This window comes from Rhinoderma darwinii, chromosome 4 (genome assembly GCF_050947455.1).
Source record: "Rhinoderma darwinii isolate aRhiDar2 chromosome 4, aRhiDar2.hap1, whole genome shotgun sequence".
In the NCBI taxonomy this organism is placed as follows: Eukaryota; Metazoa; Chordata; class Amphibia; order Anura; family Rhinodermatidae; genus Rhinoderma; species Rhinoderma darwinii.
The window spans coordinates 324,540,841-324,564,089 of record NC_134690.1 but is presented as its reverse complement, the minus strand read 5'-3'; the positions used below and the strand labels follow the sequence as shown (position 1 = coordinate 324,564,089).

General features: G+C 41.6%; 1 protein-coding gene across 1 annotated transcript in view; it reads right to left on the bottom strand.

Annotated features, from left to right (window-relative positions):
- Positions 1-1,868: 1,868 nt before the first annotated feature.
- Positions 1,869-23,249, bottom strand: part of HEATR5B (HEAT repeat containing 5B) — an 80,242-nt gene continuing 58,861 nt past the window's right edge. Inside the window, exons 28-36 of the mRNA XM_075862810.1 lie at positions 22,836-23,073; positions 22,317-22,571; positions 20,593-20,720; positions 18,331-18,475; positions 17,928-18,200; positions 17,281-17,505; positions 16,940-17,085; positions 6,100-6,313; positions 1,869-4,416 (exon numbers count right to left, since the gene is read on the bottom strand). Coding sequence (XP_075718925.1) covers positions 4,112-4,416; positions 6,100-6,313; positions 16,940-17,085; positions 17,281-17,505; positions 17,928-18,200; positions 18,331-18,475; positions 20,593-20,720; positions 22,317-22,571; positions 22,836-23,073 — 1,929 coding nt within the window. The 3' untranslated portion in view covers positions 1,869-4,111. The remainder of the gene's footprint in view (positions 4,417-6,099; positions 6,314-16,939; positions 17,086-17,280; positions 17,506-17,927; positions 18,201-18,330; positions 18,476-20,592; positions 20,721-22,316; positions 22,572-22,835; positions 23,074-23,249) is intronic.

Sequence of the window (23,249 nt, the reverse complement as noted above, 5' to 3'; positions counted from 1 at the left end):
TAATTTAAAAAGGATCCCACAAAACAATGTGAAAATCGGTCAGAAAAATAAGTTGTTGTATTCTCCATCAAATGCCGTATTACGGAAAAAAGCTTCTCGGGTTATACTATCTCGATAATCCAATGGCCCACAGAGTGCCTATGGCTCTAGTACAGAGCTACAGGAAATCTTGTGTGCCTATGAGGCCTAAGGGTATGTTCACACGCAGTGGTTTCAGGCGTTTTTCTGGGCGTAAACACCTTGAAAAACGCCTGAAAAAAACATGGAAATTGAACGCCTCTAAACATCTGCCCATTGATTTCAATGGGAAAAACTGTGTTTTGTTCAGACGGGGCGTTTCAAAAAACGTCGCGTAAAAAAAGTCCCGTAAAAAGTGCATGTCACTTCTTGAGACGTTTTTGGAGAAGTTTTTCATTGTGTCAATTAAAAAACAGCTCCAAAATCGGCCGCAAAAAACGCATCAAAAACAGCTTGATGCTGAAAATCAGAGGCGGTTTTCCCTTGAAAACCGCTCCGTATATTACAGCCGCTTTTACTTTAGCGTGTGAACATACCCTCAGAGTTTATACAGAGCTGAATCGGGTAGTTATAAAAAACAGCAAAGTGTTGTTCTGTGCCAGTCCCAAAATAATCAATGCCTGGTGCGGATAGGCTGCACTTGCCTATGCACACCGTTCATGACTCACACATGTAGGTTTCTGAATAGTAACGATGGCCGCACTTGTTATGAGGTGTCCAGATCGTTGTTCAGTTTTCGGAGTCTGTCTCAGCTATGCATCTACATGCGCAGTCATTTTTCTAGGATCAGAACAGTTAGGGCTTGTCCACACAAAGCAGAATTGCGGACGGACAATACGCAGCAGAATACAGTAGCAGCAAAGTTGGTGAGATTTAAATCTCATCCACACACTGCGCAAACTTCCGACCATAAATTGACCTGCAGTGCATATTTTTTCGTACCCCTGTCAATTCCTGCTGCTGAAATTGGACTGAATTGCTGCATTTTTCAGGAGATATCACCATTTAGCAGCATTTAGAAAAACTCAGCAAAATACGCACCATTTTCTGCAGTAAAAACGCAGGAAATGGTGCGGCTTTAACGCAGCAGAAATCCTGCTGGTTTCTGCGGAATTGCTGCAGAAATGTTCTGCAGCAACTCCGCTTCGTGTGGACAAGCCCTTACATTTTTCCAAATTATAATGAATAGGTCCCTCCTATACCCCCATATGGGAATGAACCGTGTACCTTTGGAGTGAGAGAGGTCTGTACTTTTGGGGTCTATTCACATGTGCCAGATTTGTTGCAGAAATTGCTGTGACTGTACCATTCATTTGAATGGGTCTTGCAGACATCCATGAACATGCTGCAGAAACAAACAGTCCAATTCTGACGAATGGAACGGATTTTCAGTTGCAGAAATTTCTGCAACAAATCTGCCGCATGTGAATATACCATTAATCTGAAATTTCAAGAAAAAAAACCCTTCTGATCACAATTACTCACTAAGGATAGATTTACATCCACCAGATTTTTTGCAGAAATTTCTGCAACCGAAAATCCATATCATAAATCTGAATGGGATTGCAGTGTGCACATGGATTTTTGCAAATACAATCCAGATGAATGAGACCGTTGTAGAAATTTCTGCAACGAATCTGCCGCGTGTGAATACACCTCATGGCTAGTTTTACACGCCATGGTCAAGTTATGGTTGTTTTTGCTGAGATTTTTGCAAAAGTACGATATATGCCACAGCCTTGCCACGATTTTAGACAGATTATGGGAGAAAAGAATTTTGACGATGTGTAAACACAGCCTGTGTAAAAGATGAGAAAATAACATACCTTGCGCAGTAACTAAAAAGATGCTTTTTCAGATTTAATTTCTAAAATGTTTATTACAACTATAAATATTGGAAAGGAGAAGACATTTTCCTGCCTGTCTATGAATCAATCACCGTAAAGTACATAGAAGATTTATTGTGTGCTACATCTCCCAAATCATGTGTCCAAACTATGTGACGTGTAAACTCTGAAATTCTACACACGTTTTAGGTCTACAATCAACTGGAAAGTTTAAAATGAATTAATTTTGCATATTTACATATATCAATAAATTTCCTAACAAAAAATCCATGACACACAGTAAAAACAGCTATTCACATATGATTTAAATAACCACGAATTGGAAATGATAAACAGATAAAAGTGAATGAACATTCAAACTAGAAATAACCTTTGTCACTTATGTCCCAAGTCACCTAAAAAGTGATAGATTATATAGAACTGCTAATCTTTTACTTTATACATGAGATGTGCAGATTCAACTTTAAGAATAATTAAAAACGAGATACGTGCAGTCATACGCGTGCTCTCCAGCCAGCATGGTATTTTAATATTTTCCCATATGCTGGAAGAAAACTAGAAGATAGCCATATTGATTGAATGTAAACGTGTGCTAAATTTGTGATACGTAGTGAAAGTTAATGTATTTGCTCGTAGTTCCATATTCACTGTTTTATTGTGACAAAACTTATTGCACCTAACAAGATACATAACTGTAGCCAGACAAGCTAAACATAATACTGAGTGTTAATCCATCCTTACTCATTGAATGTGAATTATTAAGGTGCATGTTTGGAACTGCACAAGTTAGGCTGGGTTCACACTTGCGTCGGGTTATTCAGTTCTGCTCAGTCAGAGGAGCAATATAATGGAATACCAGAAGCAATGGTTCAGTTGCACAACGTACACGACGGCGACTGATGGAACTCATTGACTTTAATGGGTTCCGTCAGGGGTGTTTGTCCGGTAATCCCCTAACAGAGCCTCCGACGCAGATGTGAACAGAGCCTAATCCAGCTAAAAGGTATCAGGACTCAAAGAGGACCTGTCACTAGGTCATATAAATAGAACTGGTTAACTGACCTGAATAGCGTGGTTTCTGATTCCAGCGTATTTTTTTTCTCCTGAACCCCCTTCTAAGAGATATGGCCCCCTATTGTGTTGGCTCCCTATATGCTAATTTGCTGTAGTTAACCAACGGGGTGGAGCTTTCTTCTCTGCCTCTGATGCTGACCAATCAGCACGCCTTGTTGGGTAACTACGCCAAATTAGCATAGAGGGAGCCAGCACAACAGTGGGCCGTATCTCTGGAATGGGGGCTCCAGGATAAAAAAAACAAAACCGCACTGGAATCCGGCAGACAGGGCTATTAAGGTCAGTAAACCAGTTCAACTTATATGACCTAGTGACAAGTTTAAAAAGGGCATCACGGACACTTTGTTTGGAGAGAGGGTGCATGTCTCAGTCTGTGAACCCACAACAACCTTATTTTCTGACTTGTCAAAATAATTGAGGCAGGATTGTCTCTTTAAAGGTGTTTTCCCAAGAAATAGGTGGGGAACCACCACCTATAGGGAGAATAGGGGCCCCAGAACTTCACTCTGTCTTGCGAAGGGGCCACTGGCTGCCACATCTAGGCAGAGATTGAATAGAGAGATGGCTGTGAACGTTTACAGCTCTCTGTATTATAGTCTATGGGAGTTAGAGAAAGCTGGCTCAGCTATTTCCTAAAGTTGCACCACATCACCATAAATATTAAAATCTCGTATGTGGGTGTTTATGAATAAGCAAAAACCAAACATATTTAATCATAACAATGAGGCACCATCAGAATGCCTTCCTAGGGAAGTTTGTCATTGATGCCACCCTCTTCTATGCAAAGCTTACACGAATATAAACAAGCAGGGTACTGATTCACAGCTATGATTAGATGGTAGATTTTTCATAAAAATGTTGAGACAATTTGTCACTGTCCTACTGTGGCATAAAAATTGCCCACTCTAAAAGAGAAGACTGCGAATGCTAGAATTTCACCATCAAAGAAAATGGGAATATAAAATATGTAAAAGGGATAATTAAGAATGTCTCAGTTCTACTTCCCAAGCTGTGGACATGTGAAGGCAGGAAAATGAAACATTTTTATCCTGAAAACTATTTTAATATTCTTAATGCCAGGAAGACTTCCTGTTGTATTAGCGGGTTTAAGCAAGTCCAAATCCTATGTCCAGAACTGAAAGCCAACCTCTATGTTCATAAAGGGAGCTGGACTAGAAAAAGCTGGTCTTCAGTTTGATGGTAGGAGCACTCTGTATGGCAGGCGCAGGCTGTCGGGAGGCAGCTTTGGCTTTGCTTGCTTGGTTAGCTCGGATGGCAGTTTCTAGCCGGCCCTTCAGTTCTGGAGCAGCTCCCATTACAGTTTTAAAAGCATGTGGATAAAGAGGCCCAATACGCATCAAGTCCTGCAGTGCAAACTCGTGGAGATCCTTTGATGAGGGTGATGCCGAGCTAAATGTGTTTACATCAAGCAAGTAAGAAATTAAAGTAGGAACAAGGAGAGCAAGCAGCTGAACTCCTGGAAGAGAAAATAAGAAAAAAAATTGCAGGTCAGAGTGTGACTTTTAGGCTGGGTTCACACGAGCATGTTTGGTCCGTAAAGGACGGAACGTATTTCGGCCGCGAGACCCAGACCGAACACACTGCAGGGAGCCGGGCTCCTAGCATCATAGTTATGTACGATGCTAGGAGTCCCTGCCTCTCCGTGGAACTACTGTCCCGTACTGAAAACATGATTACAGTACGGGACAGTTGTCCTGCAGCGAGGCAGAGACTCCTAGCATCATACATAACGATGATGCTAGGAGCCCGGCTCCCTGCAGTGTGTTCGGTCCGGGACATGCGGCCGAAATACGTTCCGTCCTTTACGGACTGAACATGCTCGTGTGAACCCAGCCTTAGAGTTCTGGAACATAAACGGGCTGAAACCAAGTATTGGAAGCAATTCATCAAGCAAGACAATAAGAGCCTTCAAAAATATTGTGGAATATGTATAAGAATGAGTCTACAGTACTGCTCATGGCACATTAAAAGCTTAGGGCCTGTTCACATGACGTTTTTCCTTACATCGGAGGTATATAGCGGGAGGAGTCCCGACGTATACCTCCGACAGAAAGGAACGAACATATCCCACTGTATAGGCATACAGTGGGATAAGTTGCCTGAACTCCCCAGGCACAGCGCTACTTCAACAGGGCTCCCAAATATTGAGTCTCCAGCCAAAGAATCGCAAACGCACTGGTCTTTGGAAAGCCCTTGACATCACTGTTCATATATGGACAGTGGCTTTAGGAGCTTAAAAAAAAACCGAAATCCACTGCCAGAGCATTGGCAAAACGCTATGGTTGGGAATTCTGCTCCTGGAAGAGCACCTGACGTCACTACATATACGACCAGTGATGTCAGGGGCTTTAAACTACAGAGTTTTCGGCCAGAGCATCTGAAGAGTTCTGGTCAGGGACTCAGAGACTGGAGGAGCCCCTGACATCACTGTCCATATATAGACCGTAACGTCAGGGGCTTCTCCAATCCCAGATTCCCCGGCCAGAGTGGTAACGATGCTTTGGCCGGGGACTACGTAGTTGAAAGTCCCTGACATCACTGTCCCTCTATGGACAGTGTCATCAGGGGCTTCCCTGGGCCGAGCGCTACCTGATGCTCTTCACGGGGATCCCGGCCTGGTAAAGCTCCCAAGGTATACATTTAACAAATACCTGTGACAAACGCCATACATTGGCACACACTGGCTCCCATGAAAAAAAAAAAAACCTGCAGTAAACTTTTTTTGGCGGGATCCCTCAAGACGGAATAGCATAGTATACTACATTATACCATACTCAAAAAATTTTCTTAAAAAAAGTATGCCGACGTATACCAGCAGTACACTCTTTTGGACTTTGTTGGGCTAATTGAGTCCTATGGACACGTTTAGCGTGTTCGTAGGGCGCTTCCCGAACTTACACGCTAAACCTAGGGCCAAAACGAGATGTGAACAGACCCTAATTGACAAAATATAAGGCAGAATCTTTTCTTTACCCTTGCTTACTGACATACGCCAGTTTATCAAAGACTTATTTCACTAAAGTTAGCGATCCATCAAATCTTGATATACACGGTTTCTAAATTAAGACAATGGAGGGAGAAAGATTCTTAGATTCTTCCAACTTAAAAATTTCTACCCCTCTTGTTACAAAATACTCACGGTTTTTCTCTTCTCCCAAAGCAACCAATCTTTCCAGAACTTTAATCCCTTCCTGAACTGCCAGCAGCTCAGAACTGTTGTTTGGTCTTTTCCTTTCAACAGCTTTGAGATTCTCAATCAGGACGGGCGCCAGTGCATGAATGTACGGAGTAGAAATAGCTCTATTGGAATGTTGGAAAACTGACAACAGGAGGTGATAACTTTTGGCTTGAACCTTTGAAAATAGGAAGCAATAAAGTATAAATTTACTATTGCTTTAATTGAGAGAGATATATATATACACTGTATATTCATCTATCTCTCTCGCTCTCTCTCTAATATATATATATATATATATATATATATATATATATATATATATATACATACATACACATACACACATATACATACATATATATATCTCAGTTAGATCTAACCCAAAAAAAAGAATAAATTTAGGCATATCAGGAGACACAAAGTACTTATATTGAGGGAGGATTTACACGAGCGTGTGTGTTTTGCGCACGCAAAAGGCACTTAACAGCTCCGTGTTTCATCACCATATGATGCGCGCCATTATGACACTGTATGTTTGTAAACAGAAAAGCACGTGGTGCTTTTCTGTTTTCAATCATACTTCTTACTGCTGTTGCCCGAATCACGCGCGTCCCACGGAAGGGTGCGTGATGCGCAAGAAACGCAGAAATATAGGACATGTCGTGAGTTTTACGCAGCGGATGCTCGCTGCGTAAAAATCACGGACTGTCTGCACGGCCCCATAGAGTAATATAGGTCCGTGCGAGGCATGTGAAAATCACACACGTTGCAGGACGTATATCACGTTTGTGTAAATCCGCCCTAAATAACATTTGTATTAGTTACATCATTTAAGATAGAAACAGTAAACATCAAGGGTACGTTCACAGTGTTTTTGCTAAGAAGAAAAAAGATGCCTCAAAATTCCTTCTGGATTTTGCAAGCGTTTTTTGGTACATTTTTGTTAAAGAGACTCTGTCACCACATTATAAGTGTCCTATCTCGTACATAAGGAGATGGGCGCTATAATGTAGGTGACAGCAGTGCTTTTTATTTAATAAAACGATCTATTTTCACCACTTTATTAGCGATTTTAGATTTATTCTAATAAGTTGCTTAATGCCCAAGTGGGCGTATTTTTACTTTAGACCAAGTGGGCGTTGTACAGGGGAGTGAATGACGTTGACCAATCAGCGTCATGCACTCCTCTCCATTCATTTAGTCAGCGCATAGGGATCCTTTTAGATCAGTATGTGCGGTCTTATACTAACACATTAACAATACTGAAGTGATTAGACAGTGAATAGACATTCCACGGGATGTCTATTCACAATCTGTGCACTTCGTTACTGTTTTTGTTGTAGTTACAGCAGAGCAAAGCGTAATCCTGCGAGATTACGTGGTAAATGACAGTTTACAGCACAGTTTTTTCACAGCACCTATTTGAATTGTGAAATTAAAAAAAATATCATTTTTTTCCAATAAGATGTAATTTGTGATCAAAATCTCTTATTTTCACAGGGAACAAAATGCCCCATTTTGTTGCCCAATTTGTCCAGAGTGCGGCAACACCCCATTTGTGGTGATAAACTGTCGTTTGGGCCCATGGGAGGGCTCAGAAGGAAAAGACCACCATTTGGCCTACTGGGGATTTTCTGGTGCGAAGTCATGTATGCAGAAGCCCCTGAGGCACCAGTACAGTTGAACCCCCCAAGAAGTGACCCCGTTTTAAAAACGCCCTTAAGGCATTCATCTAGAGGTGTAGTGAGCATTTTGACCGGAGACATACAACCCATAAACTGTAATGTGGATTCTCCTGGGTATGGCAATACCCTACATGTGGCTGTTATTAGCTGCCTGGGCACACAGCAGGGCCCAGAGGGGAAAGACGAGGTGGGATAAGCTGTGCGGAGTGCATCAGGGCAAGTAAAACTGGGGTAAAATTATAAACCAAGGGATGTATGATAAATTTTAAAACACCCTTTCATACAGAGCTCTGGTTTTTCGGGACACGCGTTACATTGATATATTGTGTCATCCCTTATCGCCCTCTTATAGCAGACTTTGCACCTCTTTTGACTTTTTCCCTTCTTGCCAGTTTGGGGAACTTCTCCTGGAAAGTGTTGCCTCGCTTCCAGAAGTACTGGGTGCCCCCCCTTCTTGGTCCCTAAAAATTAGTTTATTGATAACCACCTCTTGAAATTCCAGGAAAGTTCCCCTCTGGCCTGTACATCGACGTAGCACGTACGCATTGTACAATGCCATCTGTATGATGTGCGCGGCCAGCTTCTTATACCACACCGCATGGCGTGTAGGGGTTCAGGACTTGATCTGACAAGTCCATCCCTCCCATGTACCTATTGTAGTTCAGGATGCAGTCTGGTTTGGGGGTCTCTGTACTGGTACCTCATACAGGTACATGGGTACTGGTGTGGCCATGTATTGTTGTCAATACAAGGACATCTCTCTTGTACTTGACACTAGGGATGCACGATGCATCGAAACTTCGATACTGTTTCGATACTTTGCATCCCCAAACGGTTCGATACCGTTTTTCGATACTAAGCTGCGCCGCCGCACAGCTCAGCATAGTAACACATGAATGAATGAGAGCGCGGCTGCAGCTGTGTGATACAGTCATTGCCACGCTCCTGAGTCCTGACAAGTGCGTGCCGTCAGGATGAGGTAATGCTGCCGGCGCTGCACTGATTTCCGGCACTGAAGACAGAACATGGCGGCCGCACTGCGAAACACCCCCGTGTTGTCTTCAGTGCCTGTGACGCCGCTCATTAGTGCAGCGCCGGCCGCATCTCCTCATGCTGACCGCGTGCGCACGCACTTACTGTCAGGAGCGGGGCAATGGCTGTATTACACGACTGCAGCCCCGCTTTATAACGGCGGAGATCAGAGAGACCTCATCTCCGCCGCTATTCCCCTGAATGCTGTGATCACAGTGGACTGCATCATTCAGGGGAAAGTGAGAAGGGGGGATGCCCCTGGATCGCGTCACAGGGAATTCCTGTGACGCTATCGAGGGCCAAATCATAAATGGGCAGACAGCCCAGGGTCTATTGAAGGAGCCCAGGGCTGTTTTATCAGATTTCCTGTTGTTAGGGCAAACTTAGGTATGTCCTAACAACTGCCTGTGTACTATCCGTACACAGGGTAATGTACTGGCATATAGATATATTCCAGTACATTAAAGTTAAAAAAAAAAAAAAGGAATAACAAAGTAATATTAAATTAAAAAAAATACACATATGCCTTTTTTTTTTACAATAAACATTAAAATAAGTCTCAATACATAAAACATACATATTCGGTATTAGCGCGGCCGTAATAACCTGAACAACAATTTGTTTGCGTCATTTATGATGTGTACACTGTAAAAAAATGAAATAAAAACTTTTCACGTATTAAAGGGGTTGTCCCAAGTTGACTCAAATTTTATTTTTTTTTAAACATTCTAAGCAGGAAATTAATTTGAAAACATTTGCTGTTAAAAAATTTTAAAAATTCATTTCCTAAGTGCCTTTTTTTTTACACTTGATAACTCAGCAAGTGCTGGTTATCTTTTCTAAAAAGGGGCGTGAGCGGCTTGATGTCAATCAAGCCGCTCCGCTCTGCAGTCTGCGCGCTCCCGATGTTGCTAGATACTGTAGTTCTAGCAGCATCGGGAGAATGTTCGTCTCAAGCGGGCATGGTAAGCCCGATTGAGACGAACTTACCGTGAATGTCATCTACACTACACTACATTACATTCACCCCGTTTCGGCAAACAACTTCTCTTCTCTCCCCCCCCCCCCCTCCCCAACACAACCCTGTCACTACATGTAATTTGTGTATCCGCCGCACCGGTGCTGCATCAGCACCCGGCGAACAACTAAAAATATATATAAAAAATAAACTCACCTAAGACGTTCTAACGGCGCTCTGAACGGTCCCGTCACTTGCCATCTTCCTTCTTGGCGCCGCTCGCATTCATAGTAACAATGCGTTGTGGCGCAGATGACAATCATATCAGGCCCACGTGATTACGTCATCTGCGCCCACCGCTGTTATTGTGAATGGGAGAAGAAAAGTGACGGGACCGTTCAGCTCTTCGTGGGAACGTCTTAGGTGAGTTTATTTTTGTATGTATGTTGTCATGTATATGTGCATGTATGTATGTATGTATGTATGTATGTTTTCTTGTATGTATGTTGTCATGTTTGTGTTTGCATGTATGTATGTATGTTTGCATGTATGTATGTATGTATGTATGTTTGCTTGTATGTATGTTGTCATGTTTGTATGTGTATATGTGCATGTATGTTTGCATGTATGTATGTTTGCATGTATGTATGTTTCCATGTATGTATGTATGTATGTATGTATGTATGTTTGCATGTATGTATGTTGTCATGTTTGTATGTGTGTATGTTTTCATGTAGGTATGTTTGCATGTATGTATGTTTGTATGTATGTTGTCATGTTTGTGTATGTAAGTTTGCATGTATGTATGTTTGCATGTATGTATGTTTGCATGTATGTTTGCATGCATGTATGTATGTTTGCATGTATGTATGTATGTATGTTTGCATGTATGTTTTTATGTATGTTGTCATGTTTGTATGTGTATATGTGCATGTAAGTGTAGGTTTGCATGTATGTATGCATGTTTGCTTGTATGTATGTATGTTTGCATGTATGAATGTTTGCTTGTATGTATGTATGTATGTATGTTTGCATGCATGTAGGTTTGCTTGCATGTATGTTTGCTTGCATGTATGTTTGCTTGCATGTATGTTTGCTTGCATGTATGTTTGCTTGTATGTATGTCTATATGTGCATGTATGTTTGCATGTATGTATGTATGTTTGTTTGTTTGTATAAATGTCTGTATGGCCATGTATGATACTGTCTGCTGGCGCCCTGTATCTAAGCCAACTTTGCCGCAGGCTTCTATACATGGTATAACAGTCAGTATCACACATGAAAGTGAAACTAAGCCTACGACATGTTTTATTTCATTTTTTTTTTTATATTTTTGATTTTTTACAGGTTTGGTGTTTGGACTACGTCGGTTTCGAGGACTACTTAGATGACGCTTTTTTTTTCATCAATAAAATGGTTAATGAGGGTTGTGTTGGGGGTGCTTTATTTCAATAAAATATTTTATCTATATCTTTGTGTTTTATTTTCAAGTTTTATTACTATCACTTTAGTAATGGCCGCTGTCTGAGTGACAAGGTCCATTACTAAGGGGAGGCTTAGTGTTAGCCGGTGCAGAGGCTAACACTAAACACCATTATTACCCCGGTACCCACCACCACCAGAGGTGCCGGGAAGAGCTGGGTACGATCCAGTACCCGACCATCTATTGTGATGGTCGGGCTCTGGGGCGGCCGCAGGCTGGTATTATGAGGCTGGGAAGGGCCAAAAACAGTGGACCTTCCCACCCTTGTAATACTAGGCTGCTGCTGCTGTGTTGTATCTGGCTGGTTATAAAAATGGGGGGGACCCCACGTTCATTTTTTTTAAATTATTTATTTATTATTTTTATTAAAAAGACATGGGGTTCCACCCAATTTATCATAACCAGCCACAAACAACACAGTGTTATTAGCCTGGGAATGTACTAAACCAGTGGCCCCTCCCACCCGTGTAATGCCAGGCTGCTGCGGCCTTGTATATGGCTGGTTATTAAAAATGTGGGGGACCCAACGTCTATTGTTAAATTTAAAAAAAAAAACGACGTGGGGGTCCCTCACATTTTTATAACCAGCCCGATACAACGCAGCAGCAGCAGCCTAGCATTACAAGTGTAGAAATAAACTTCTCGGTGGTGTATGCTTGGGAAAACTGGGCACTGAAATGGTCTAATAGGGGTCTCCATTTATACAAACGGTCAAAACTGTGGTCATCTCGGGGTGGGCACGGCTCATTATCAGTATAATGTAAGAAGCGAAGTATTGCCTCATTTATTTATTTTTTTAGGTTACAGTTCAGTTCTGAAGTTGCTTTGAGGGGTCAATATATTAGAAACCCCTATCAAACACCCCATTTTAGAAACTAGACCCCTCAAAGTATTCACAACAGCATTTAGAAAGTTTATGAACCCTTTAGATGTTTCACGGGAATTTAGAGCAAAGTAGAGGTGAAATTTACATTTATTTTTTTTTGTCAGAAAATCCTTTTTATATAATTTTTTTTTCAGAACACAAAAGGTTTTACCAGAGAAACGCAACTCAATATTTATTGCCCAGATTCTGCAGTTTTGAGAAATATCCCACATGTGGCCCTAGTGTGGTAATGGACTGAAGCACCGGCCTCCGAAGCAAAGGACCACCTAGAGGATTTTGAGTCCTCCTTTTTATTAGGCACCATGTCCGGTTTGAAGAGGTCTTGTGGTGCCAAAACATTGGAAACCCCCCAAAAGTGACCCCAATTTGGAAACTAGACCCCTTGAGGAAGTCATTGTAGTTTTCTTGGGGTGCATGCGGCTTTTAGATCCGTTTTTATTCTATTTTTAGGTGGCGTGGTGACTAAAAAACAGCAATTCTACTATTGTTTTTTCATTCTATTTTTTTTACAGCGTTCACCGTGCGATATAAATGACATATTCACTTTATTCTGCGTGGCGATACGATTACGGCGATACCAGATGTTTATAGTTTTTTTTTATGTCTTCTGGCGTTTGCACAATAAAATACTTTTTGTAAAAAATCATTCACTTTTTGTGTTACCTTATTCTAAGAGCCAGAACTTTTTTATTTTTCCATCAAGAAAGCCGTGCGAGGACTTGTTTTTTGCGTAACGAACTGTAGTTTCGATCAGTACCATTTTTAGGTACATGCGACTTTTTGATCCCTTTTTATTCAATTTTTTGGGAGGTGAAGTGACCAAAGAATTGTGATTGTGGTTCGGTTTATTATTATTTTATTTTACGGCGTTCACCGTGCGGGATAAATAATGAAATAATTTTGTAGTTCAGGCCGTTACGGACGCGGCGATACCAATTATGTATAGTTTATTTGTTTGTTTATATATTTTTATTAATAATAAAGGACAGATAAGGGAAAAAGGGGGATTTTTACTTTTAAAACTTTTATTTTCTTATTTTTACACATCTTTTTTTTAACTTTATTACTTTGTCCCACTAGGGGACTTGAGGGCAGGAGGCCCTGATCGCTATTCTAATACACTGCACTACATGAGTAGTGCAGTATATTAGAGCTGTCAGCTACTCACTGACAACAAGCATAGTGGGTCCTGACTTTGTCAGGACCCACTATGATTCCGTCGATGGCATAGCCGGACGCCATTGTTAGGTGTCCGGTTGCCATAGTCACAATCGCCAGCCGCTATCGTGTAGCAGGCCGGTGATGGTAGCTTAACCGCTAAAAAGCCGCAATCTCTATTGAACGCGGCTTTTAAGGGGTTAATCAGCGGCGACACATCGATCGTTCTCCGCTATAGGAGCTGCGGTAACCGCTGTACAAGACAGCAGCTGTCACAGCTCCTGCATGTGTCGGGAAGCCGGCCGAAATGGCCGTTACTCCCTCAACGTAATATTCCGCCGCTGAGCGCGAACGGGGCGGTCAGCGCGACGGAATATTACGTCGCTGAGCGTTAATACCACATAAAATAGTGACTAGTTTACATATCCCATATGTCTACTTTATGTTTGCATCATTTTTTGAACGTCCTTTTATTTTTCTAGGACGTTACAAGGTTTAGAACTTTAGCAGCAATTTCTCACATCTTCAAGAAAATTTCAAAAGGCTATTTTTTCGGGGATCAGTTCAGTGGCTTTGAGGGCCTTATATATTAGAAAGTCCCCATAAATCACCCCATTTTAAAAACTACACCCCTCGAAGTATTTAAAACAGCATTAAGAAGGTGTCTTAATCCTTTAGGCGTTTCACAGGAATTAAAGCAAAGTGGAGGTGAAATTTACAAATGTCTTATTTTTTTGCTTAAATTCATTTGTAATAAATTTTTCCCTGTAATACAGAAGGTTTTACCAAAGAAACAATTCAATACTTATTGCTCAGATTCTGCAGTTTTTAGAAATATCCCACATGTGGAGCTAGTTTCCTAATAAACTGAAACACAGGCCTCCAAATCAAAGGAGCACCTAGTTTATTTTTTAGGCCTCCTTTCTATTAGAAAATATTTTAGGCACCATCTCAGGTTTAAAAAGGTCTTGTGGTGCAAAAACATAGGGAAAACCCTGAAAGAGACGCAATTTTGGAAACTACACCCCCCCCCCAAGGAATTAATCTAGGGGTATAGTGGAGTATTTTGATCCCACAGTTTTATTTGCTAAATTTCTTTGAATTAAGCCATAAAAATTAAAATCAACATTTTTTTAAAATAAAACAAACAAGGTCTTCATTTTTACAAGGAATAAAGGGAGAAAAAGCACCCCAACATTTGTAAAGCATTTTCTCCCGATTACGGAAATACCCCATATGTGGTTATAAACTTATGTTTGAACACACGGCAGCACTCAGAAGGGAAGGAGTGCCATTTGGCTTTTGAAACTCAAATTTTGCAATAATGGTTTTCGGATAATTGCAGAGCTCCGAGGTCAAATAGTAAAATAAACCCCCAAGTAGTAACCCCTACCTTGGAAACTATTGAAGTAGGGCATATTATGGCGTGCAGTGAGCACTTTGACCCGACATGTTTTTTCATTAGAAATGAATGCATAGTGGCTGGTGCAAAGTATTTTACTGCACAATATGTTGCGCCCAGTTTGTGCCACTGAAGACAAATACCTCATAAAATGTTAAACGGGTTCTACCGAGCATAAAATGTCAAATGTGGAGGTAAACTGCTGTTTGGGCCCGCTGTAGAGCTCAGAAGGGAGGGAGCGCCATTTGGCTTTTGGAGCGCAGATTTTGCTTGGTAGTTCTGTTTGGTGTTTTGCTGGTTTTTCAGTTTATATTGTGGGGGCATATGTAATCTGTGCGGAGAACATCAGGGTATAATAAGAGAGTATAATAATGGGGTAAATAAATAATAATTCATAGATATATGGCCGGTGTCGCACTGATAAATGGTGCCCAATCTTATCCGCTTTTGGAACACTGCACATTTTACATCGCCATATTCTGAGAGCCAGAACTTTATTTTATTTTTTCCCCACCGGAGCTGTGTGAGGGCTTATTTGTTGCGGGACAAGCTGTAGTTTTCATTGGTACCATGTTGGGGTACGTGCGATCACTTTTTGTTTCATTTTTTTAGCAAGCAAGTTAACCAAGAACCAGCAATTCTGACAGTTTCTTATTCTTTTTTTTTTACAGCGTTCACCGTGGGCTGTAAATTACATTTTACTTTATTCTGCGGGTCAACACGATTACGGCAATACCAAACGTATATAGTTTTTTGATGTTTTACTGCGTTTGCACAATAAAATCTCTTTTTTAAAATAATTTATTTTTTGTGTCACCATATTCGGAGAGCCATAATTTTTTTATTTTTCATCCAAAAAGCTGTGTAAGGGGTTGTAGTTTTTATTGGTACTGTTTTGGGGTAAATGCGACTTGTTGATCACTTTTTATTCTATGTTTTGCGAGGGGTGGTAACCAAAAAAATTGCGATTCTGGCATTATTATTTTTTTTGCGGTGCTCACCGTGCGGAAAAAGGAACATTAAAGTTTTACAGTTTGGGTCGTTAGGAACGTGGCGATACCAAATACATGTACTTTTTTCCTATAATAAAGACTTATTATAGGAAAAAACGCTGTTTGTTTTTTTTTTTTACTTTAAACTTTTATTTTTATGCATCGCAGCGATGCCGATCGGCTAAAAACCACTAAGATGCCGCAATCACTTTTGATCGCGGCATCCAAGGGGTTAATGGCAGGGATCAGAGCTAGCTCCGTTCCCTGCCATTACAGCACGAGGTCAGCTGTAACGTACAGCAGACATCGGCGGATGACATCGCAGGCTCAGCTTCTGAGCCTGCGCCATCTTGTTTCTGGAGACGTAAGCCTTTTGGACCCCGCCTCTGGGCGGGACCTTACAGGCTTCCGTACTTGGCAGACAGGACGACATTGTTAGGCCTCCGGTGCATTCATCGGAACCTCGTGATTACATCGCTGGGTTCCGATCTGCTGGTAAAACCCCATAAATGCAGCGCTCGTTTTTGTGCGCTCCATTTTAGGGGTTAATCGGCCGGAACGGAGACCAGCTCCGGTCCTGGCCATGCAGCAGGGTGTCAGCTGCAATATACAGCCAACACCCGCTGGCGATGGTGCGGGCTCAGAAGCTGAGCCCGCACCATCATCATCGTGTACTATTACGTGACTTTGCCTTAAGACCTTGGCGACAGAAACGTAATAGTACGTGACATGTCGCCAAGGGGTTAAGGCTCTGTTCACATCACATTTTTTATTCATGCAATACCGGTTTGCTGCACAGATACACTTTTTAATGCGGCCGAGGCTGCAGCGGGGAAAGCCTCTCTTACAATGTATGGGTGTCCCGCACATTGCATAGACATTTGAGGAGGGGGTGGGATGTATGGTCTTGAGTGCTACTGCTATGTTTACATGCAGCAAGGCTCAGTTCAGTGATCGCCGGAGGGACGGGATTTTCTTTTTTTTTTTAAACAAATATTGTATTGCAAAGCTCTCCTATCCTTTAAAAATAAGAGTTCGAAGTAAAAATAAATTTTTAAAAAAAAAAGTATATACAGGTGACAGGTGATCACCTATAAGGAGCATATTATTAGGGAGAGGTATTATTAGGGAATACAGCCCATCAGTGTGGATTTATCATGTAAAAAAAAAGTGAAAATTAAAGGTTTCATGTTCTATAAACTCACCCAAGGGTCACTGGATGTGATTGCAGCTTTAAACTTGTTTATACATCCAGTTTGTAACGACTGCACCCCAATAATCTCGGAGGTTGCAGACAACAGGAAGAGCACAACAGCTGTCAGTACGCTGACTTCATCCAGACTGGAGTCACCTTGAATGCAGAACATATGAATTGTTTACATTTTTCAAACAGATTGACACTAAAGAATGGAGGAATAAACATAACTAAAGGAAACACAAAAGCTAAGGATTTATACATTATTATATAATTGTATCAACAGACTCAGAATGATTACAAAGGATTTGTGGATTCTCAATGCCAGCAGTGGTTATCCTGTTTTCTTACCTGCCTGTGGATACTCCAACACAGATGCTAAAGTGCTACGAATCAGATCAGTCCACTTCTTCTGAGTTTTTTCTGTCTTGGCCAGTGATGAAGTGACAATGGTTTTTATTGCTTGTAAGCAAGCACTAACCGGCAATGCCACCTGATTATCTGAAGACTTTATTGCAGTCTCCTTCAGGACTTGAGTGACCAAATAAAGAATGGTAGGCAGTATTGTCATACAACCTGCAAACAAAACAAACCATTTGATTTAAATATTTATAAAACACAAAAACATCTAAGGCCCCATTCACACGAGCGTGAATCACGTCCGTGTGCTGTGCGTTGAAACATTCATTTCAATAGGGCCATTCACACATGCGTGATTTTTCACGCACCTACGTGCCTATTGAAGTCTATGGGTACGTGAAAACCACGCACCGCACACTGATGCACATGCCTGTGCGGTGCGTGATTTGCCCATCAATTCAGTTAAAGATAATAAAAAAAATAAAAAAAAAGGATGTGCTTTGCGAGTGCGTGAATAACGAATGCCCCTCGCAAAGCACCCTGATGCATAACGCAACACACACGGACCAGATTCAACATGTTACTAAACGGATTTTGTTCTGTTTAAAATAAAAGGTCAAATATTTTGGAACAGATACCTGCTGGTGAGCACAAAGTAGGGAGGTCAGCTAGAATGGTCACTGTACATGCCACAAGACGTGCACTTTCTTCTGAAAGCTGCTGATGTTTGTTGATCACATGACTTGGAGAGTCGGACACCTTTGAGCTTAGCTGTGGCATGTGTCGTACTAAGATGAACATTAGCAGCTCCATAGCAGCAAAGACAAGAGACCTTCCTGGGATCAAGCCACCACTTTCATCACCTTCACCTAAAAGTATCTGAGTTTCCTTTTCACTTGTGTCATCTTTATCTGTAGAAAAACAGTAGCGTTTATGGTCATAACGGATTTCACTTATCAATGCTGTGTAACAATCTATGTGACATAAAGAACCGTACATTTTTTATTAGGCAATAAATACAATATTAGTTACTGGCCTTACTTTGAGCATTTGTTTGTTCCTGTAATTTGTCATGTGCTGCTCGCACAATTTGCTGCACCACACTAGTGACTAGCAATTGAACTGGCGTTGGGTTGCAGGTCAGTAGTAAGCGATGTAGGACATTTAGAAGTTCCACTCCAATCACCTAGAACAAATAAACATATTTATATGACATTTATATTTTTATTAGTGTTTATACACTTAGGAGGCAAATTTATAGAACAGTCTGATTTACAGCAAATACACGGAAAGATAGAGAATGATTCAATAGATGGTATCATCTTCCGTCTTTCTACGTGGACTGAGAAGTCGGTAAATGCTTTTGTGGAAATTGATGGGACTATCCGGTCTGCTTTACTATAAGGGACTACAAAAGGTCCGTTCTATTAGCCAAAATAGCACACAAAAGAAATATTGAGGAATTGGCCAATAGGAGCAATCAAAGAATACACCAGATTCTTAGTTTTGAGTCTAGTATATTCATAATGACAGTATATTGGCAGTGACTGATGGACTGTTATGTATGCAGAAACACAGCAGATAGCGGTCAATCACTGTGAGGTAGGCAGGGAAAGGAGAGGTGGGGGAGCGCTCCCGGCAGGAATACAACGGACTCAAAACTATAAATCTGGTGTATGCTTTGATTGATCTCATCAGGCCCTGTTCACATTACGCTTAGCGTGCACGTTGGGGAAGCTCCCTACGTACCTGCTAAACGTGTCAATTAGCCTGACGGGAGTCCAAAAGAGTGTCCTTTTGACCTCCATCGGGAGGATAGAATAACGTAGTATACTATTCCATCCTGAGGGATCCCGAAAAAAAAAGTGGGTAGCGAATGTGAGCCTATGTGTGACGAATGACACTGTATGGCTTCCGCCAAAGGTATACGCTAAACGTACAGTTCGGGGAGCTCTCTCAGCGCCGGAATCCCCGGGAAGAGCATCAGGTAATGCTCGGCCTGGGGATTCCGGCCCCAGGGAAGCCCCTGACTTAACTGTACATGTACGGACAGTGATGTCAGAGGCTTTTCAAATACGGAGTCCCCGGCCAGAGCATCGGTAGCGCTCTAGCCGAGCACTCTGGGACTGGGAAAGCCCCTGACATCACTGTCCATTTGTGGACAGTGACATCAAGGGCTTTCCCAAAACAGGAGTCCCTCGCCATAGCACTTGCCCAGGGCTTTCCCAGACTCAGTGCTTAAAGTAGCGCTGTGCCTGAGGATTTCAGGCGACTTATCCCATTGTACGCCTATACAGTGGGATACATCGGTGCATTCAGTCGTAGGTATACGTCGTGATTCCTTAGCCAAACGGCACAATATTCTTTGTGACATTTTGGCTAGTAGGAGAACTGAACTGTACCTGTAACCAAGGGCAGAATAATCAGCTGATATATCCGCTTTACGTAAGCGTGGAGCAAGCCCATTTCGTACCTTACTGCTAAGTAATAAGCGTGGAATATTTGCAAAGAAGCCATATTGTTTGGAGCCATTGAAAATTGGAATAACAAATGCTAAAAATATTTCAAACTAGAGGGAATCTATCTAGGATTGCCCAAACAAAAGAAAATAATAAAAACATAATACAAAAGGTACAGAGTAGAAATCAGATTTCGTTTGGAAAATATTCACTTAGGTCAGCCGAGCCACTACAATTCCACAAGAGCCTTAAAGGGGTTCTTCAGACATTTTATATGAATGGCCTATGCTTAGGATAGGTAATCAATAACAGATCGGTGGGGTTCCGACCCCCGGCATCCCTGCTGATTAGCTGACTAAAGGACCATGGTCACGAATGCCGCTGCCTCTTCATTGCTTACCAGGCACATCGTTGTACACGTCCATAGCGGCTGTGCCTGGGATTGCAGTTCCTGTCCCATTAAAGGAAATGCGACTCAGCGCTAAACAGGACCCTTCAGTCATCTTATCGGTGGGGGTGTCAGGAGTCGCACACCCACTGATCTAATATTGATGACCAAAGGATAGGCCATCAACATAAAATGACTGGAGAACCCCCTCAAGGTGGACTCCATTTCTTCAAAAAATAAACCATATCCCCAAGACAAGAACGGTTATCTTCTATCAGTAAAAAGTGTGAGGAAGAATAGCTGTGGTTATCACTTTAGAAATTGTCCACAGTGGACTAAAGCTGGGTATAGAGATGGAATAGCACCACCCCTATAAACAGACCCATTTGGCTCAGCAATACATGCGATTTCAAATACAGGGAGGGTGGCGATTTTGGAAATGCCATTTAAATTTACCTGGTCTTCTGCGATGTGACTTCTGGCAAAAGAAGACTCCAAAAGAATATGCAGAGCCTGAAGACAAGCCGTAACATGTTCAACGGGCTCCTCAGGTCGGGGTGCACAAAAGAACTGAATGCTTATACCTGATGATATATAAAGTATGTTAATAATGATATTTAAACATTGGCGCTACTGTACGTTCTTGGTTGAACCACTCACTAGTCATCTCTACTTTGCACAGAATACTTATGGGGGAATTTATTAACTTTTCTACGCAAGTTTTCTGTAGTAGAAAAGACGCAGAAGGCCCAAAAGTCACAATTTGCGGTGAACATTGTGACATTTGAGTATTTGACATCACACTGACACTTTTTAAATAAAAAACGGCGTGACTTAACAAAAAGGGGTGACAGATAAACTATAATTTATACAAGAAAAATGCCATAAATTATTGCGTAAATAGACGCCAGCTCCCAGCTGCCGTAGATTTCACTCTGTGGGGTGTAGTAAGGAAGAGGCCTGTGCCGGGCCCTGTAAATCCCCCCCGATTCGACAACATACAAAACAGGATAAAAGGACGGTGTACAATTTTTTGATGTTTATGTGGGGTGCATGTTCTTGGTGTAACTTGACACTGTGATCCAGATGCTGGTAAATGTCCAGTCCGTGGAGACAATAAAATGGCCTAATTAAGGCTCTGTCACCAGTTTATACCTGCCTTATCTTCTACCTAATCTAATAGGCGCTTTAATGTAGATAAGTAATGTGTTTTTTTTTGTTTTTTTTAAAAAACAAACGTTTATTTTTGACAAAGTTATGAGCATTAAGTGTTATGTATATTTATTCTTAATGCCCAAGTGGGCGTTTTATTACTCTTGACCGAGTGGGCATAGTAAAGAGAAGTGTATGACGCTGACCAATCAGTGTCATGCACTTCTCTTCGTTCATGTCCAGCTTAATCCACAGCACAGCGTGATCTCGCGACATCACACTGTGCTGTCACTTACTCCCATAGTTCCCTCACACAAGCGACGGGAGAATGACATCGCCTCCAGCCTTAGGTAGAAGATAGGGAAATGATAAACTGGTGACAGAGCCTCTTTAAGCACTGAGGGGTGATAATATGAGCAATTGACCATCCTCTCACCACGTTTAGTAAATAAAAGTTAGCGTTATTCCCCCCCCCTTAATCCTGTGGTCATCTACTAGCCCCCCCACACACTGGGTCCCCTCTGCTCCTTCACACAGGCTGAAGTGCACACCAACACGGCTCAGACTTCAGCCCGCTGTGGCTGGGGCTAGATCATGGCTAGATCGCAGCTCTAGCCTTCGAGAAGTCCATTTGTCATAAGGACGTATTAGATAAGTCCTGTGCTACTGAAGTGCTTCCCTGCCAGGACGTATAAGATAGGTCCTTGGCAGTGAAAGGGTTAAAGTTTGTGGTTTTTTTTTTACAATATGAAAACTATACCCTACTAAAAAACAATGAACTCTGCAATATACTTTTAAGTGGTCCCTTTTTACGCCACATGGCAATTGATCAGTGCTGCAAGACAAGAGGTAACTATGGATGCCATGTCAGTTTGTTGCAATGATAACATTGAGCAGCGGAGATGCAGGGGGTCAATTGTGGAGCGGTGGGAGAAATGGAAATACTTGTATATTGCAAAGTTTATTATTTTTCAATGGGGGACAGAGATATCAGAGCACTTAAATGTCATGTCTTTATTTTTACCCACCTAAAATGAGATGTATTTTATCTTTGTTAAGCTCCATAAGTGACTTCGGGCTGGGTGGAGTTCCTGGTGGCTGGTTCAGAACTATGGTAGGGTTACGTTTCTGAGAGCCCGGCATCATTGCCTCATTTACAATCTCTGAATTATTAAAGCCAGTGGAGTTGAGCCAGAGCGTCACAGCATGCAGTATAGGTGCCCAGGAATTGCGGTAATGTAGCCTTGCTGTATCAATGGTTTCAGGGGTGTAAAATTCTCCACCTGTTTATGAACATAAATAAATTCAAAAAATATAAATTCTTAAATACAGAAGACAACATTTTAGCTAATGTATAGAACAATATAGACTAGTAAAAAAAAAAAATGAAATTGGAGAATTGTGGTTGCAATATAACTTCAATAAAAAAAGGTCATACGTACATTGATTTAGCCATGACGCTGAATGGATTTTTCATATAACCTAATGTTATGTCTATCAAATTCCTCACCATTTTTAACAACAAGGGTGCATGGGCAAACACTCACCATCAGGTGGAAGCTGGCTGGCAAACTCTGGTGGCAAGGTGAGTAGAGCATAGTCTTTCAACACTGCCAGCCACAACCGACTAAGCGTTGGCAAAGCCGATTCAACCAATGATATCAAGCTATCTGGAGGAAGCTCATCTGCGGTACCATAATCATCATCTTCATCATCATTTGTCCTAATGGCATTGCTGGGCTTACTGTCGGCTTCAGTTTTAATACTCATGGCCACAACATAGACCTGTGATTCAAGATCGAAATTAAATTATTACTATCACTTCTGCAAAATGTCAATTCCAGACAGGTCTGAAAAATGTTATGATTCCCAGCATGCCATGAAAATCCTTAAATATTCCTCAAAGTGTATGAAATTCTGTTAAGAGTTTTTTTTTTAACATCTTTCTGAATCTGCTGGGA